The 19,138-nt window shown below is 29.1% G+C and overlaps 2 protein-coding genes across 2 annotated transcripts; one reads left to right on the forward strand and one right to left on the reverse strand.

Moving 5' to 3' along the window:
- The first annotated feature begins 8,792 nt into the window (after nucleotides 1-8,792).
- LOC114188160 (protein DETOXIFICATION 40-like) lies at nucleotides 8,793-13,838 on the forward strand. The gene is made up of 8 exons (XM_028076711.2): nucleotides 8,793-9,097; nucleotides 9,871-10,213; nucleotides 10,315-10,946; nucleotides 12,092-12,148; nucleotides 12,229-12,467; nucleotides 13,019-13,137; nucleotides 13,217-13,303; nucleotides 13,552-13,838. The coding sequence occupies exons 2-8, from the start codon at nucleotides 9,899-9,901 to the stop codon at nucleotides 13,618-13,620; spliced, it is 1,518 nt and encodes a 505-aa protein (XP_027932512.1). The 5' UTR covers nucleotides 8,793-9,097; nucleotides 9,871-9,898; the 3' UTR covers nucleotides 13,621-13,838.
- Nucleotides 13,839-17,982: 4,144 nt separating this feature from the next.
- LOC114187443 (uncharacterized) lies at nucleotides 17,983-18,590 on the reverse strand. The gene has a single exon (XM_028075704.2). It carries the CDS (start codon nucleotides 18,494-18,496, stop codon nucleotides 18,143-18,145), a length of 354 nt encoding a protein of 117 aa, XP_027931505.1. The 5' UTR covers nucleotides 18,497-18,590; the 3' UTR covers nucleotides 17,983-18,142.
- Between the last annotated feature and the right edge of the window lie 548 nt (nucleotides 18,591-19,138).

Consider the following 19,138-nt stretch of genomic DNA (forward strand, 5'->3'; position numbering starts at 1 on the left):
ATCTGCATAATTCTGCAGATCAGTGTTCTGCATAATCCTGCATATCAACTTATTTGCCCAGCGAGTAGGCTCGCCCAGCGCGTAAGCAATTCTGCATAATTCTACAGAAACTAATTTAAGCATAATTATACCTATTCAACCAATCCATACAACTCCAAAACCTCCACCAAAGACCATTCGAGTATTAAACATTAATTCTATCAAAATATTCACACCAATTGCATCCAATTGCACCCATAACATACAATTATTCTCAAGCAACAGATAAAACCTAAGTATTTATCGTTTTCAAACATCACAACCCAATTCACATATCAAACACATCAGTTAATTATAGAATAATCATATAATAACAATCCTAACAGGTTTGTGAAACATAACAGACATTAGCTTCCCTTACCTGGTATCCTGCTTAAACAACTCTATAAACGCCAAACGTCTCTAACTCCACAGGATGCTCTATCTACATATAGAAACATCACAAGAACGATCAGGACATACCATTATGATCACTGATCAACAGAGACTCATATTGATAAATAAAATGACACATGCAAGCAGTAGAGTGCTTACATGCAACAGAAAATAGAAAAAGATAAAAAAGACAACGAAAACTTAACCTACACGAACGGAGAAACTGATCGGTCCAAATTGAAGAGCTCATCGAGAGGATCAATCCTACGGTCTCGGTTCTTCAATCAGACGACCAGAAAGACAGAACTTTTAGAGAGAAGTCAGAGAGCTCTAGAAAAGTGTTTTTTAGAGAGATGATGTGTTTTAAAATAATGAAACTCGTTTATAACAATTCTATTTATACTAAAACCTTTTTAATATTAAAATAATCGAGTCTCACTATTTTTAAACCACTATCACTTCTAAAGTACCATTTTTTGGGATTTTACAAATATCTTTTTATTTATTTTGTAGATAATTTTTTATTTATTAAAGATACTTAATTTAATTTAAAAATTATTAATTTAAAAAGAATTAAATGAATGAAATAGTTAAAACTAATAAAATGATTATTTAAAAGGTAAAAATGATAAAACAATTATTTTAATTGTAAAAAATGGTTATTAATTAAAGAATTAATTTAAAAATAGAAATCTATGACACCAAAATGGGATATCCTATATATATAAACCTTTATATATAAATATAAACAAGTAAAACTACACGTGAATAGCGAATGTGTATTCACTTTTTTTATGACAAAAAATAATGAAATTATAATTAAGAAAGTAATTTTTTTTTACAATTTAGTTTTGGATAGTTTTTATTTATTTAACTTAGAAAAAATGGTTAAATTTAAAAATCAGTTAAATTAAATAAAATGATAACTTGAAGAGTAAAAGTGAAAAAAAAGTGGAATTTTTTTTTTCCAATATATATATATATATATATATATATATATATATATATATATATATATATATATATATATATATATATATAGGTTCTCATTAATTCAAAATGTGAGCACTATTTCTGCCAGATCTGATTAAGAGAAATTTTAAAAGTGTATTTTAAAAAAAATGAAATTAAAACAATTAAATGAACCTCAACAACTTACAATTAAGTTTTTTTTTTTTTCTCTCTTTATGTTTGTTTAAAGAGGGAATAAACTCTGTTAACTCTCTGATGAGAATGGGAGATTGTTAACCACACATTAAGGATATACTTTGTCAACAAATTGCGTATAGAGTTTAGATGCATGATTGCTTTAACTAGGTATCTATCTTACTTTTACAGATATCACAAGTATATTTAAATGTTTTATCCGAGAATTGACCTTAAAATGGGTGTTTAACTTAATTTTATAGACATTATAATTAATTTGTACATATTATTACTGAAAAAAAAGTAATGAATTTTTCTAATTTAAAATATTATTTTGAGCAACATTGCTCCTATACTAAATTTGTCATGAAGTAATAAGTATAAAAAGTTATCTTAACCTCTCTAAGCATCAAATAATTGGGCAGAAAAATAAGATGGTGAGTTGCAATAATGTTAAGAATTAAAAGAAAAAATGCATCAATCTAGTGAAAAAAATATATTTTCATCGTGATATTACTAAAAATTTTAGCAAATGATTTAAATTAATTTAATTCTTTTAATGTCTTTTTTTAATAAAGAAAATTATTAATAAATTTGGGTGGTGAAGAATATGCATATGACATCCAACATGAGATCAGAACATTTCATATTTCACAAGAATCTTTAGTACAAAAGAAATAGGACAATATTCGACGTGACAAGTCTTTCATATTTCAATTATGAGAAGAAAATTACAAAAACAAGGATAAGGGTGAATATGTGGTACTCATTAACCATCTTCCAATTGATGCATATAAGATGTATATATAACCTTATCAAGTATAAGCTTATTTTCCCTTTGAATAAGTGAATTAATCTTTTTAAACATACCAACCTACTTCCTTTCTCATTATCAAAATAAGTATAAATCTAATTAACATTAAGTGAAGTTGTTTTATAAATATATAAGTTGTGAGATTTTTCAACACTGCACACTCACCTCTCCTTAAAAGAAAATGCAACACGTGTAATAGGTATAATAATCTCATTAGAAAATGTAAACTAAAAGAATTTTTATGTTGTTTACTATTATTGTAGATTGCAGATCCAATAAGATACATCTACCTTAAATAATCATATCATATTTCTTGATATTGTAATTGACTTTGGCTTATAGATTAAATGACCCAACGTATCAACCATTATGCTTGTTATAATTACTCTTACACACTGCATATGCAAATCAAAGTTTGACTTGATAATACAAATTCCCTCAAGAATCTCTTATTAACAAGTTTCACAGTTCTACAACTCAAAATAAACCGAAAATACAGGATAGAGAACTACTAAATTTTTAAAAGTACATTTTACTTACTTTTATTAGTATATTAATATGAGCACAAGTATTATAAGTATTATTAGATTCTTCGATATAATTTGTTTTCTCTTTATTTATTAGTGTCAAAATTTTGCTAGCTAAGACTTTATTGCTATAATCTTATGTTTTCCTTCAAGGTAAAAACTGGTGGTAGCGCATTGTGATGAGCTTATAAGAAAATATAGATTAAAAATATTTGTAATTGGTTGTAGTGAAAATTGTAACGAGGAATGTTGATACACCCATGCATACATAGATAATTACAGGAGATGAAATGTATCCACAAACACCCATTGACAAATCACGATGCAAAACTTAATTATACATATTATTTTAGAAGAAACTTTACATAGAAAATTTTAAAGATATGAGATGAACTACTAAGACACGATGCATTACATTTGTCATACTATAACAAAACTTAGCTTTACAATTTAAGTTATTTGTATTTACAATTAGACTATGTCTTGATGGATGAATATATAATAGAATTTTTTAATATATAAATGCTTTGATCATTATATATATATAACAAATTACTTTTTTAATAATAATTATAAAAAATGTTGAATATAAATCAAAAGTGTCTTACATTACATTTATTTATTTTTTACTAATTCTCTACTTTCTCTTTCTCTTTTCTTTTTTAAAACCAATAATATGACTAAATTTGCTTAAATTTTCCTTTGTCAACAACCATGACTTTTGAAACCTAAAAAGAAAAAAAAAACAATAAAAATTATCTCTTACAGACAAAAAATAACACACTCTTATCTCAAAACAAAACACTAAATATTAATTCATTACACCCATGCTCATAAATATATAATAAATTTGTTTTCTCTATTGTATTCTCTTATAAAAATATAAAAAATAATTAATAATTAGCTTTAAAAGAACTGTAAAACTAACAGTTATGTAAATACTTTCATAAGCTTTTCATTATTAGTTCATAGTTATTTATATTTAAATACGCAGATGTATCTCATTCAAGTTTTTAGGTCATAGTTTTTGAGTGTAATTATATCTATAAGTGATGGATATTGACTATTAATTTTGGAGAAGTGAAAATAATATTTCAAAATTTATGTTTTATCACAATCATTAGTACAACAAAAATAAATATATAATTTAATTATAATCATAAAAAAATCACATATATCTAATAATAAATCATAATTATTGAATTTATCAATAATTAAGCCAAAACATATATTACTAAAAAACATTTATTTCCCACAAGTTTTTGTTTTGAAATTTTTTTCATAAAAAATATTTACAAATTTTGTTATGAAAAATAACTTATAAGAAATTGCTATCAATTTTTTAGTAAAATATGTAGGGTTTCACATAAAAATTTGTAGAAAATGCTTGTAAATTTTAAAATTTTGTAAAAAATAATTATTCATGAAGGAATTAGAAGTCAATTAAAATTTTAAAAAAAAATGACAAGAAAAAAATTCTTATAAATTTTATAAAAAAATTGCAGAAAAAATATCATAAAATATGAAGAATTTTGATAAATTTTCGGTTATATTTTTTTTAATGTAAATAATTTATTATGTATAAAAATTTATCTTCTATTTTATTTCATAATCTTGTTTTACAAAAACTAAATAAATAAAATGTACTTCTTATTCTATTCAAGATTGCTATAGTTCAAAAATAATTGATAGATTTTTAAATTTTAATAATTAAGAATATTAACAATAAAATATTGAAATTAAAATTTTAAATTAATTTTTTATTGAATATGATATTAACAATTTAGTTATAAAATTACTAATTAATATTAAATAAATATAAAGGTGATAATAAATATTTTTTTTTTAAATTCATTAAATAATTAAATTTATATATAATTAAATTATTTTTTTAAAATTATAAATATATTATAAATTTTAATTACTAATCTATAAAAAGTAAAACATTAGGATGGGGACATGGTTCCTGCGGACCAACTAAGGTCTTGGTCCGCCCCTGCCTATAATCGTTCTCTGTCTTTCATGAATTAAGTTCTGACATTTTTTGTAATTTTTTTCTATTACACATGTTGTTCCTATACTATATAATATGTGTCTGCTTTAAAATATGTAATTTACTCAAATAATTGTTGTAAGTGTCAAAAAATAAAATGTGTAATTTGAAATAAGCAGATGAAGTATTGATATAATTTACCCAAAAATCATTTATTTTAGTTAAATTATTATGATAAATCAGTTATTAGAATTCAAATTGGTTTTGCCTTCAGCCTTACAATTTTGTCACAACATCATGTTCCACTCATGATACTAAGAGACTTTTCAATCTTATTTCTTTTTCAACTGTCAGACTCATGCCTAGGACAAAGACAGAAGAGAGGCAAAAATAAAAACATAATATATATATATATATATATATATATAGTTTAGTTACTTAGTAGATTAACAAGTTATAAATAAATTTTTAAATAGATATCTAAGTTATTTTAAAATTTGTAAAATTCTAAAAACAACTTTATACAATCTTTTAATCATGTATATAGTGTTACTAAGTTTTAAGATAATTATTAAAAAAATAATAAAATTACCATACATATTAAGTTAAGTTCAAATAATTTTATGAAATATATTGCTTATTTATATTTAGTTTTGCATGTGTAGGTATCTATCAGGATTTTGTTTCTAATAGAGTGGTCCATAAATAATTGTATAGATTGGAACTACAACCTTACAACTAGTTTTATTACTTCTTTATTTAATAATTTAGTTTATATTTGAATAAATAATTTCATTTAATATTAAAATTTATTAAAATGTTGGAAAGTAAAATGTGAGACATCAAACATAATAATTAACATGAATAGTTCCCTATATTATAACGAATAGTAAGTCGCATTTCTAAAATATGATTTCATGATAGATTTGAATATTTTTTTTTATTTTGACTATAATACTTTGAAAAACTTATTTTTTACAAATTTTAATAAAGTTTTCTTTTCAAGTTACATCAAATATTTCTTTTTCTTTTCTAAGATATATCGAACATTTCTTTTGTCTAATGAGGTAATGAGGTATGTTAATTATGTTGACATTATAAAAATTTGTCAAAAAATAATTTTTCTTTTTATTTTTAATAAAGTTGTACTTTATCTATACAATTTCACTTATTTTTATTTTTATATGAAAATTTTATCTATGAAAATCATACACATAAACACACACTACAAACTTAACATTAGTGAAATTGCTCGTTAAATATTCCATGGCCTCAGGTAAACTAATTAGAATTGTAAACTAAATAGAATTTTAGGTTGCTTACTATATTAATGCAAATTGCACAATTCCTATAAGGCACATCCACCTTAAACAATCATATTACCATTTTCTGAGATTGTAATTGACTTGGACTTTTATAGAGTAAATGACCAAATTTAAACCCTCCAACCATTATGTTTATTGTTGTTAAACACTTTATATGTACAAAATTAATGTTGACTTAAAATGATCTTTGAAAGTCAGAATTTAAGCACCAACCTCTTTTTTTTTTTTCATGGCGTGTTATGTTAAAGAGAGTACCTACAAAGGTAAACCTTAGACGTAGAAGAGTTTTATTGAATAATTATGGTTGTGCCCTTTGTAGAGAGCAAGAAGAAAGCGTAAGTCATTTGTTCTTTGATCGTAAAGTTGCCTCTAAAGTCTGGAACATGTGCAACAATTGGGTAAGGATCTTGAATGTCCACTATAATCAGCCTTACGAAAGCTTTCTACATTTCCATGTATTGGAACTCAACCATAAAGGGAATGATATTTGGAAGGGGGTATGGGTGGCTGTCATGTGGAGTATATGGATACATAGGAATATTTAGCAACGCCATATCTAATGCAGAAGAAATATTTTGTATGGCTCAACTAAGAGTGTGGGCATGGATGAAACATAAAAGCACTAAGGTAAGCTTCTCTTTTTCGGATTGGTGCATGTGTCCTATACACTGCATCAGATCTATAACATAGCAAACCATATAAATATTGGACTACAAAGGTAAGAACATTTGTGGGGTGGGTGGTTAGATGGAAGGTGGGAGGGAGGGGGAGGAGTTGAATTTTAGCAAATATATTCTAGGTTTGTTTGGATACAGGTGTGGATATAAAGGGCAGAAGGGACGGGAAGAATGGGCAATCAAAAGCTACCCATAACAAGGAGAAGGCATGTTATTACAATGTCAAAGGGTGATTGCTAAAACACTCATAACTGGGATGAACACATGTCGAAGGCATAATTAGGAAAACAACAAGCACTGAACGAGGGATATTGATGCGACGAAAGAAATATGCAATGTGTTTTCAAGAGCACCCTGTGAAACCTCTATATGGAAACAAAGACAGTTGAATAATTTCATCAAAGTCCTGGAATCATAGCTAAGAGAAAGTGATGAATGGTAAACCAACCACAAAAGTTATAGGTGTGGAAAGATGTAGGGAGTATAGCAACACAAATTCTTGTATGCTCTATTGAATATGCTTCCCTAGCAATGCACACATAAATCTATATTGCTTTACAAGTTATAGATGTGATAGAAACACCTTCATTTGTTTGGTTGGTAGGGATTTTTGATACCAAATGTACATGTCATTAACCTTGATATATAAAGGTAGAATAACTGGAAACACTTTATATATATTTTTTGTATACGGGTTGGAGTACCCAAAGTACTCCACTATACATATAAATACTTATACTTTGTCGATAAAAAAAACGATGTAATTAAAAATACGATATCAATTTTATAAATATTAAAAAATATATTAAATCGTTTATAGAAGAAACCGACACATATATATTAGATAGGTTATATGAAAAGCCTATATAAATCTAGATTTAAAAAATAACAAGAAAATTAAGAATACTTATATGGGTTATAAAAAAATCATATCTAATAGTTATCTTTTTTTTTAACATCACTATTCACGTTGAGCTTCGTTTTCTCTCTTTGAGAGAACCCTCACCCATCTTTTTCTCGCTTCCCACCACGTTTCATATTCTCTTCTTACTACTAGTATCCTCTATATTTGATGTAACATATTCTAAATAATCAATCTACTATGTAATTTTTGTACTAGTGATAGTATATCCTTATCCTCTGTTAATGTTGTTTTTCCATCATTCCTCTTCATCATAATGATGCCAGTACTTTCAATAGCAGTCAAGGTTGCTATCAATAAGTTTCATCTTTATTAAAACAATAACAATCACTCTCACAGAAAAAGCCACTCTCATCTGAATTAAAACCAAATACTAATTTATTAAAGTTAAAACACACATGCTCATAAGGTACAGTTCCTCTAAATTATTGTTTTGTCTATTGAATGTTACTATCCTCTAACGTGATACATCCCCTCTTGCACACATTCGACAATTAGTCAAAACAATTAAATGGAAAATAGGGTTCTATCTTCACACGCATGTGACTGAGGGACAATAATTCGATGTATAAATAATTGAAATAGAAATATCTTGATAAATATTTATTGTTTGGATGATAAATTCGAAATCAAACTAAGGTTATTTTGGAGATAAATATTTCTTTTATCAACATTAGTTGTTAATTTGGTTAGTAAAGAGAGTTGGTCCCATAATCTTTTTGATCCTTTATTTCAAATCTTTCGAATCAACTTTACTTTAAACTGTTAACGAAAGAACTGAATGTACAATTTTTTTCACTCTATTCTCACTTTTACCAATAGTTCAACCAGCTCCCCTTGAACACGATATGTACGTGGGTTATTAGTTTTCAAATTGGTTTTGCATTCGGCCTTACACATCTTGTCACCAACTCTATGTCTTACTCAAGATACTTAGTTAGTGCCTCTTCAGCTTTCTTCTTTCTCAACTTTCATTGTCTCGTACCCGTGACCAACACAACTTTCTAAAAGAGAGGCAGAATACAAACAAATAGTATAATTAAATAATTTTTATTTTAAAGTTAAATGCATCACACTCTCATAATGATATTTTTTTTTTCAAAACGGTATAATATTAATTTATCACAATCATATATATGTGTAACCCAAAAGAAAATGAGGTGTTTTAAAAGCTAGCAGCAGAGAGCGTATGAGAGGAGAGGAAGAAGGCGAGGCTGAAAGACGGAAAAAGAGGAAGAGCGCGGTTTCTTGTGGGTGGCACAAGAAGACTTCGTAGCTGGTAAGTTTTCCTTATTTTGGTTATATATAGCGAAGATTCTCATCTTTGGTGTGTTTTAAATTTCTGTATTATGGTTCTGTGATTTGCCTGGTTATATCATGTTGCCTACGTGTGTTTTAAATGATATGGGGCAAACTAACCGTAAACACGTTATAACCCTAAATGAGATAAACCCAAAACAATTATAGAGAGATGCAAAGGAGGAGCCATGTGACTCCATGCTTCCGTCCCTTAGTGCAGTCCTAAATCAGAAGTTTGCATTTCAGAGCTTAAAGCTGCAGCTAAGAACCAAAAGGGGTTTGTATGTGTAAGTTGCAATGATTCCATTCAACAAACTTTCATTGGGTTGTTGGCAGCTTCAATGGGTTGATTGCTTTCATGAAAAAACATGTGGTATTCTGCATGCTCTTTTTAAAAAAAATGATAAGATATGATAAGTGTTTTATAAAATATTTTTTTTAAATTTGTAAATTTCTATAAATAACTTTATACACCCTTTTAATCATGTACTCTAATAGTAAGTTTTAAGATATTTATTACAAATTTAATGAAAGGGCCATATATTGCTTATTTGTATTTATTTAGTTTTGCATGGTACAGGTATCTATCAAGCTTTTTATATTTTTGTTTTCTGACAGATTAATTCTCCATGAACAACCCCATAAATTTGCAGTACTATACAGTGCTATACAGCTAGTTATTATTATTATTTTAATATTTTAGTATACATTTTAATTAAATAATTTAATTGTACATTTTATTGCTATTTAAAGTTATTAAAAGATTGGTGAAGCATAAGACATGGAACGGGAAGAAGAACTGCATGAAGCCTTCTTGAGCTCAAGCCATGATGATGAATCATCACACGTAACAGAATCCCGTCTGGAAGAGGTGCTATCGGACACCACCATACCCTTCTCCAAGCGCATCCTCTCGGCCACATGGATCGAATTCAACCTCCTATTTCCCCTTGCAGGACCTGCAATCATCGTTTATGTCATCAACAACCTCATGTCCTTCGTCACTCGAGCCTTCGCCGGCCACCTCGGAAACCTCGAACTCGCTGCGGCCAATCTCGGCAACAGTGGCATTCAGCTCTTCGCCTATGGCCTCATGGTAAATTTGTGTACGGATCACCAGTTACCAACTTTATATATCTTATATACTCATAAATAGTTGTGGTTATGTATTTGTTTTTATGTGTGTAATTGATTTAGCTGGGTATGGGAAGTGCTGTGGAAACTTTATGTGGACAAGCGTACGGAGCAAATAAGCATGAGATGCTAGGGGTATACATGCAGAGAGCAATTATTGTTTTAGTTGTGACTGGGATTCCATTAACGGTGGCGTATATCTTTTGCGAGCCTATTCTTCTGTTGTTGGGTGAACCCCCTGAGCTTGCTTCAGTTGCGGCGGTGTTTGTGTACGGTTTGATCCCGCAGATCTTCGGTTACGCGGTGAACTTCCCCATACAGAAGTTTCTGCAGGCGCAGAGTGTGGTGGCGCCAAGCACTTACATCTCCGGGGCTACGTTGCTGCTCCATGTTTTTCTGAGTTGGGCGGCAGTGTACTGGTTTGATACTGGGCTGATAGGGACCTCCTTGACACTGAGTTTGTCTTGGTGGATCATAGTAGTGGCCCAGTTTGTGTACATAGTGCTTGCCCCTAGGTTCAAGCGGACTTGGACTGGACTTAGCATTGAGGCCTTGTCTGGGCTTGGGGCTTTTGTGAAGCTCTCGGCTGCGTCCGCGGTTATGTTGTGTTTGGAGACATGGTATTTTCAGGTGCTCGTGCTCATTACTGGCTTGCTTGACAATCCCCAGCTTTCTCTTGATTCCATCTCTGTTTGGTAAGTAAATCTTGCTTCAATCAATTACTATATTAACCCCAATAATCAATATAATTATATCCGACTTTTAAAACGTGACTTCATAATATGTTTGAATGTACGATTCTTATTTTTTATTTTTAACAAACTTGAATTTTATATAAAGAATTTCACTTTTTTCAATTTTTTATATTAAAATTTTATAAACTAGCTTAACTTTTTTTTAATGTTTATATATATATATATATATATATATATATATATATATATATATATATATATATATATTCTAGTCAAAAGTATCGAAGTCTCATCTATTAAAACATTCAATGTATTATATATTTCCTTTCTCTCATATGCCTCTCTTTATCTCCTCTTTTCAGTCTCAAATCCTTTTAGTTCTTTCGTCTTCTCATTGTTTTATTATTATTCTCCTTCATTACTTTTTTATCGCCTATTATCCCTTACCTGACCTGTCTCTTTAATATCTTTTTCCACTTTTATATAACATCATAAGTCGATGTACTCTTTTTCTTTATAAACTATTTGATCTAGTATTGGACCGACTAGTTGGACTTAACACCACACAACTCTCACCATTTAGCTCTTTAGTTTAGACCATAAAGATTAAAAGAAAAATGAGTTCAAAATGACTTAATTTAAAAGAAAATCGATTGATTGGACCTATCACTACACCTCTCTTAGTCTTTAGTTTTTTGGAACGTAAAAGCTAAAAGGAAAAAACAGTTTATTATGCTCCTATTGACTTGGATCTGGGTCTTAAAAGTTACACAAATTTAAGGGTTGGTAAACTTGTAATAAACTAGAAAAAAACCATGGAGAAAAATGTGAATAAAGTTCAAATGGGTATACAAGTGAAACTAATGTAAAGTAGGCCAATTTAGCTAAGTATTTGAAAATCAAATAAGACCAAAATCATGTCAATAAAAATGTGAACAAATCATATAAAAAGGAGTCTTAAAGTCAAATTTTAGAATACCTACACACATGAATGATCATACAATAAAGAAAGAAAAACTCAAATCTCACCATCCGGTACACTTTTTTAGTACACAAGATGAATGTCCACATAGTGTGGAAAGTGAAACTAAAAGAATGTATTTGGTAAGAAATAGCCCTGGAGCATAATTTTTTACTGTATGCAGCATGTCAATATCAGGGTTGCTGTTCAACATAGGAATTGGATTTAATGCAGCCATAAGGTAAGGGTTTTGTGCATTGATTTTGCAACATGCATATGTAGATATAGATATGATAAAGATGTGATTGTTGTATGTAACAGTGTGAGGGTAGGTAACGAGTTAGGGGCTGGGCATCCAAAGTCTGCAGCATTCTCAGTTATTATGGTGAATATGGTGTCATTCATTATTAGTGTGATAGAAGCTGTGGTAGTCCTTGCTCTTCGTCGGGTTTTAAGTTACGCTTTCACAGATGGTGAAATAGTGGCCAACGCTGTCTCAGACCTCTGTCCCTACTTGGCCGTTACTCTCATTCTCAATGGAGTTCAACCCGTCTTATCTGGTAACTAATTAAGGATAATACTATTATCACTACTAATAATGCTATTTTTTCTAAGAAATTTAATTGACAGGTAATTTTTTCGTGGGTAATTATTTCTTATAAAATTATAAAATTTGCATGTATTTTCTACAAAATTTGTTGTGAAACATGTTTTATACAAAATATTTTGCAAAAAAATTGACAGCAATTTCCTGCAATTTTGTTTTCATAACAAAATTTATAAGTATTTCTTACAAAAAAAATTCAAAACAAAATTAGTAAGAAATATGAGTTCTTTTTGTAGTGTGTGATTCCTATTTTTTGACTCTCATCCTTGATTTCTTGATTTTTTGATGTGGTTTAGTATGGATCATAGATTAAATATACCAGTATTTTTTCATTTCAAAGAATCAATAACTCATACTAAATCACGTCAATAGAATAAATGATGAAAATAAAAAAATAGGAATCATATAATTTTTCATTAATTAAATAATATATATTTATTGTTTTCAGTCAATATTTTCTTATTTTAATAATTAAATAACTGTAAGAGTCACTACTTTCTGTAGGAGTGGCTGTTGGGTGCGGATGGCAAGCCACTGTGGCCTATATCAATGTGGGTTGTTATTATTTGATTGGAATTCCTTTGGGTTGCATCTTGGGCTTCAAGTTCGGCCTAGGCGTGCAGGTAGCAATATTTATTGGGCCTTACAAATCAATTATTGTATTTACATCATTAAAATATATTTATGTAATACTATATACAGGGAATATGGTCGGGAATGATCGGCGGAACAATGTTGCAAACTCTCATTTTATTATGGATCACACTTCGAACTGATTGGGATAAAGAGGTAATATTACTTTATCAATGACTAATTAAGCATTATGATTCAATATTCAAATTTAACACTTAGGTATCTGTATTGGAAATTATTCATTTCTCCATCATCAATGAAACTAAATACACATCAATTGTTCCTCCACCTTTTTATTAACCTTCATTTTGACACTGAATTCACCAAAAGTATGTAAAAAAAAATCTATTTTGTTTCGTTTTATTGATCATATTCCATGTATATGATAAACTTTATGAACATAGGTAAAAATAACGAAGGAACGATTGGAGAAGTGGGAGAACCAGAAGAAACAGGCTAAAGTTGAGAGTTGAAATGTTTCATCTTGTAAAAGGAAAAAAAAAAAGTTGGTAATAAAAGGTGTACTCATAACTATTTTTTTTAGCATATTTAATAAGACAAATTGTACTTCCTTTGGAACTGTTGTTCAACTCCACTGCATTTCATGATTTAATTCATTAAAAAAATGTAGCCACAGTTGCTCTGTTGTGGGATTTCTTTAACATAGTCATGAGCCTTTCAATTCCTTCAAGCGTTTTGTTCTTTATTGTGTCCTCATCTCCTTCGTTATAAGAATTCTTTAATCTAATAAATCATTTTTTTGACCTTGAATATGTTCTCATCTCTTTCATCATGAAAAATTATGTAATTTAATAAAATCACCGTGGACATTATTCTCTCTCATACATACTTTGTTTTAACTGTTCACCATATGCAAGAAAGAAAAAATCAATGATAACTCCAATAATTATATCGGAAAAAAATTTCTAAAATTAATTTCTTCTTGTACATTTTATCTAGAGATGTAAAAACAGATAATTCGGTCCAGTCCGATCCATCATGGGTTGACCACTTAGTGAGTCAACTTAACACAATTTATCTATTAGTGAGCCAAAAAAATTTGAACCTGACCCGATCTAGCACGGGTTGGTAGGTTAAACAAGTTTACCCATTTACTCAATTAAAAAAATACAATTTTTTTTAGTCTAAAAAAGATTAAATTATAATTATGATTAAAGTCTAAGTAAACTTCAAAATAGAATCAAAATACAATAATCCAAAAGGATGTTAAACTCCAAATACAAACCAAAATCTCAAAAATACAATTATCAATGTGTTGGTTAAAAAAAATCTAACCTGACCCAAATAAAAAGCTTAATATAATAAAAAACACTTGTATGATTATTTATTTGTTAGCCGAGTCAAAAATTAACACTACTGAAATTTGTAAAAAAAAAATCCTGATACATATTGGTGTTGTATCTCCCCATTGAAACAATTCGTAACAATACCTCTCAAGTGTGAGACTTTCAATACAAGGACCTTAATGCACTCGTTTGAGCCGGTTTTTAACTATCAACTCTGATGCCACTTGTTCTCATTTCTAGTAAATGTGAGACTTAGACTATTTTCTCTTGTACCCATTCAACTTCGGTTACCAAATGTTTTTATCAATTCTGGTTGCATTTAAGAATAATTCTATAGTTATTTATTCTATTTTCTCTTATTCAAGAAGTATTTCTTAAGAACTTGAAGCATTTGCTAACCGAAGTTTGAGAAAAATAAATAATAAAGACAAGTTGAAGCGATTATTTTTTTCTCCTTTCTCAATAATTTGAGGTTCAGACGTTCTTAAATTCTCTTTTAAGTGAATCAGGAAAGTAATTTTAGCACCTTGGAATTCAACCGGTTATATCTGGTAACTACATTCGTCCCTATTTTTATATTTATTTATTTAATGTTTTCAATGTATGTTTTGTATAAGCTCAGTTTTCTACTTAATACTAATTATTACTACGTTCTCTATACTAAATTATCTTCAGAGATAACCAAATTAAACTTTGGTATTCATTACAAATCTTTTATTTTTATTTTGAGGTAATATGAAACTAGTTTGTATTCTTATTTTAATAATTTTTTATAGAATTTACTCCCCTAATAGTAGGTCTATTAAGTGAAAAGTAAATATTAATGTTTTGTAAAGGATTAACTATAGAGGTATTAGTTGGGTGCGGATGGCAAACCACCGTAGCCTATATAAATGTGGGCTGGGCTGTTATTATTTGATTTGAGTTCCTTTGGGTTGCACTTTGGGCTTCAAGTTCGGCCTAGGTATACAGATAACAGTATTTATTGGGCCTTGTAAATCTTTCACTGTATGCATACAAAAAATATATATTATTTATTTGTTGTCTTATTTTTGAAAACATATTTAACAAAAATACATTAGATATAATGGGTTCAATTGAAAATTTCTGAGTGTAATTTTATGTTCTACCATCTTGTTGAAAATTATTATGAATAATGAAATTATTGATTTTGTAATTATTCAATATTTGAAAAGCTGATGGGAAAAACGTATCCCAAGTATAATGAAAATAAAAAACAATAAGAAAACAATAGGAAAATACATAAATTTACTTTGTCATTTATTTGTTTATTTTCACATAATTGTCTCAAATGCTTTTATATATATATATATATATATATATATATATATATATATATATATATATATATATATATATATATATATATATATATTACATGTTTTATAGAAAGACTTGAGAAATTCTTTCTCAAATTATAATTGATATCATTTTTAACTCAAAATTTTAAGAAAATGAGTTTAAATTATTGTTATGATTATGTTATTTTTGTTCATAAATCAGTCTTGCTATTGATAAATATTCTAGCTTCTTTTCTTTTTTAAATCATACTCTACATTTTCACACTATCTTGTTTTCTCCTTCATTTAAATATTTTCTCATTTTATCCTGTTAAATTAGGATAAGTTGGTCTTCATCATAACATATATTATTTGTAAGTACGTATCCTTATTTCTTGATCATAGCATCATAATGATACACTTGTGTCATTACACATCATTATATTAATTAAATACATTGTAGTAGTGATAGCTCACCCACTTATGGCGCGACTAACATTGTTATGTATTTAACCAAAAGTCAATAAAAGTATTAAAAAGGAATATTAATAAATTTTCTATCAAATAATAATAATAATAATAATATTATTATTAAAACAAATAGGAGAACACTAAAACTGTGATAAAAATTGAAATGAGGTGAGAATATTGATGCTCATGCATGCCCCCACCATTGACTTTGGTCAGATTCAAAGCTTTCCAAAACGTGAAAGCGTGCTAATGGTGGGGTGGAGTTCAGCCTCTTCATACAACAACCTGTACTTTTCAAACAAATGTGCTGTGCATGGACCGCGCTGCTCCCTCTTGTCCCTTCACATTCGCAACAGCTACTTCTCGTTATTTTATACCATAATTAATAACAAATTTTATTTTATAAATAACTCGATTTAAAGTCTACTTCTTTAACAACGATAACGATCGATAACGATAAGAATTTATTGGAGAAAGAATTCTGTGGTGAGAAATGAGAGAACAAACTACATGTTATGGATGAGGAACAGAAGCACAAGTTAGCGAAAATTTGTGATACGGAAGAATTGTTAATTGAGAAAATGTAAATGATGTCTCATATTTACTAGCCAGGCTGGGTTCTTGCAACAGCAATGGGAACATTTGGTTGCATATACACCTGTACATGCCCAATTATTTAATGGTGAGAAGTGTACACAATTAGTTGCTGGATCACCAAGCTAGTGTAGTGGAAGCTGTATTTGACGAGTTGACTCTTTTCTCCAATAATTTTTCTCATTAATGCTTGCACTTACTTTCACACCTAGTTTTTAATTATTATTATTTCTTTTTTAATTCACATTCAGATCTTAGAATGAAAGAATCCTAACTTGCAACCATGTTTACCTTAAGAATTAAGACTTCTATCAAGTTCATGTTCCATCCATAAGTATCTGAGAAATTATCCAATTGGTAACGGAACAAAAGAAAAACGTCAAGTAGTGGAGGATTTTCGTACCATAAGATAAGAAAAAAATTGATGTCTTTTACAGTTGAATAATTATAATATACATCTAGTTGATTTGATCAGAATGAAGTTGTATTTGGGGAAGTTTGTGATTGTCCCTATTAATAATACATTATCGGACACAGATTGGGATCAACTAGACAATGTAATTGTATCAGCACAACGTGTTCCTGATTTGATGTGGCTTCGGAATTAATTAGGATGTTCATCGTCATATCATACATATAATCCAATATCAGATGGCAATGGCAGCAACCATCACATACTTAACTACTGCACCGTCCACTCCCAATGTCATCATAACGTGTCCTTTTCAAGATTAATACTCATTAAATTTGTGTCTATCACTTGTGCAAAACCACATCAGCGATTGCAGCATTTCAACACTTTTTATTTTTAACTCTATTTTTCAATAAAGGAAGTCCACCAGATTTTCTCATGAAAAATGGGATAGAGGGATGATTCAGAGATTACAGGTATAAATAATAACTTAGTTGTGTCCATTGTTTTGATTAAAGTATGGCTAGTTGTATATGATAGAAACAGTGTCCTAGTAGAACCTTTCAATATTTCAACTCAAGCACTTAATAATATTTATAGCTCCTCTGTCACCTCTCCAAACTTGTCAACAATTCGTTTTACCAAAAGACATTTTCATAACTTGAGACTGCAATAATGAAACTTATTCCACAAGAGACAGAAATCGTTGTTTCATCTACCTCTGCATAAGAAAGTACCAAAAGAGAGAGATGGAAAAAGAGGAACAAAACAACTCAAAATTGATCTACAGGCAGAACTGATATGATTTCACAATCTTTGTATCAGCTAAAGAAAAGACATAAAGAACAAAAAGACAGAAACATGAGATTGTGTCGCAGAAAACACGAGTTTCCTAGTAAAATGTTTACACTTAGGTAGTGATGATGAGTTGATGAGAGGAGGAAGGGTAATTAATGAGGGTCTGTGATTGTCTTCCTCTGGCAAAGAGTCTCTTCCATGTTTTGAGTTGAGTGATGAAGTTTCCATGAATGCCAAGTCTGAGTGTGGAAACACCTGATATAATTCTCTTCCTCAGCCTCATTAGCCTCTTCCCAATCTTAACCTTCAACTTACAAATTCTGAGTCTGAGGCACGATGGCTTTCTGCGTGAATCTGCTTTCTCCAACACTTTGTGGATCAAAAACTGTGCCCTTCTGTGGATTATGTCTTCAGGGTCCTCCTTCTCCACCTTTGAGTAAGCGTATGAGCTCCTACACAGATCCATTCTTCTTCAAAAATGAGTTTTTTTTTTTTTTTTGTTTCTTTTCTGGAGTGAGAGAGTGAAAGAGAAAGAGGAGTGATAAGTTGATAAGCATAGAGAGGTCTGAAACTAAATTTATAGTGTAGTTTTGGGTGGTGGGGCCATTGAAGGATGTCATGTGCACTAATTTTTTTGTTGAAAATAATGAAGATGATGACTGTGCCTGAACTGGCGTGTATCATTTTGTCAAAATGAATCCTTCTCCTCAAGTACAAACTGCCATGGAAAGGAGAACTCCAACCATTATTACTTAATCATCAAGTATATAATTCAATTTAGGATAACAGATTAAAAAAATACAATTTATTATACTTTATAGGTTGGTTAGATTTTAAAGTAATCTTTTTCATTCAATCTAAGAAAATTGTTCAATTGAAACTAAAAAGTTAATTTGAATATTCCAAATGAAATTCCAACTTAGGTAGTGTCATCCCAGTCTGAATTTTTTCTGCATTTTTTGTTGTGATTTGGCTACTTACAAAAACCTGGATAAAATATGACATGCGTAAAAAATAAACCAGAATAGATTTAGAAAAATCAATGTATTCATTTTTAAATTCATTTCAATTAAATTGATTTTGCTAACCCGTGTTTTTAAAGAATAAA

This window comes from Vigna unguiculata, chromosome 6, assembly GCF_037176805.1.
Source record: "Vigna unguiculata cultivar grain cowpea cultivar isolate G323 ecotype 2 chromosome 6, ASM3717680v1, whole genome shotgun sequence".
NCBI lineage: Eukaryota > Viridiplantae > Streptophyta > Magnoliopsida > Fabales > Fabaceae > Vigna > Vigna unguiculata.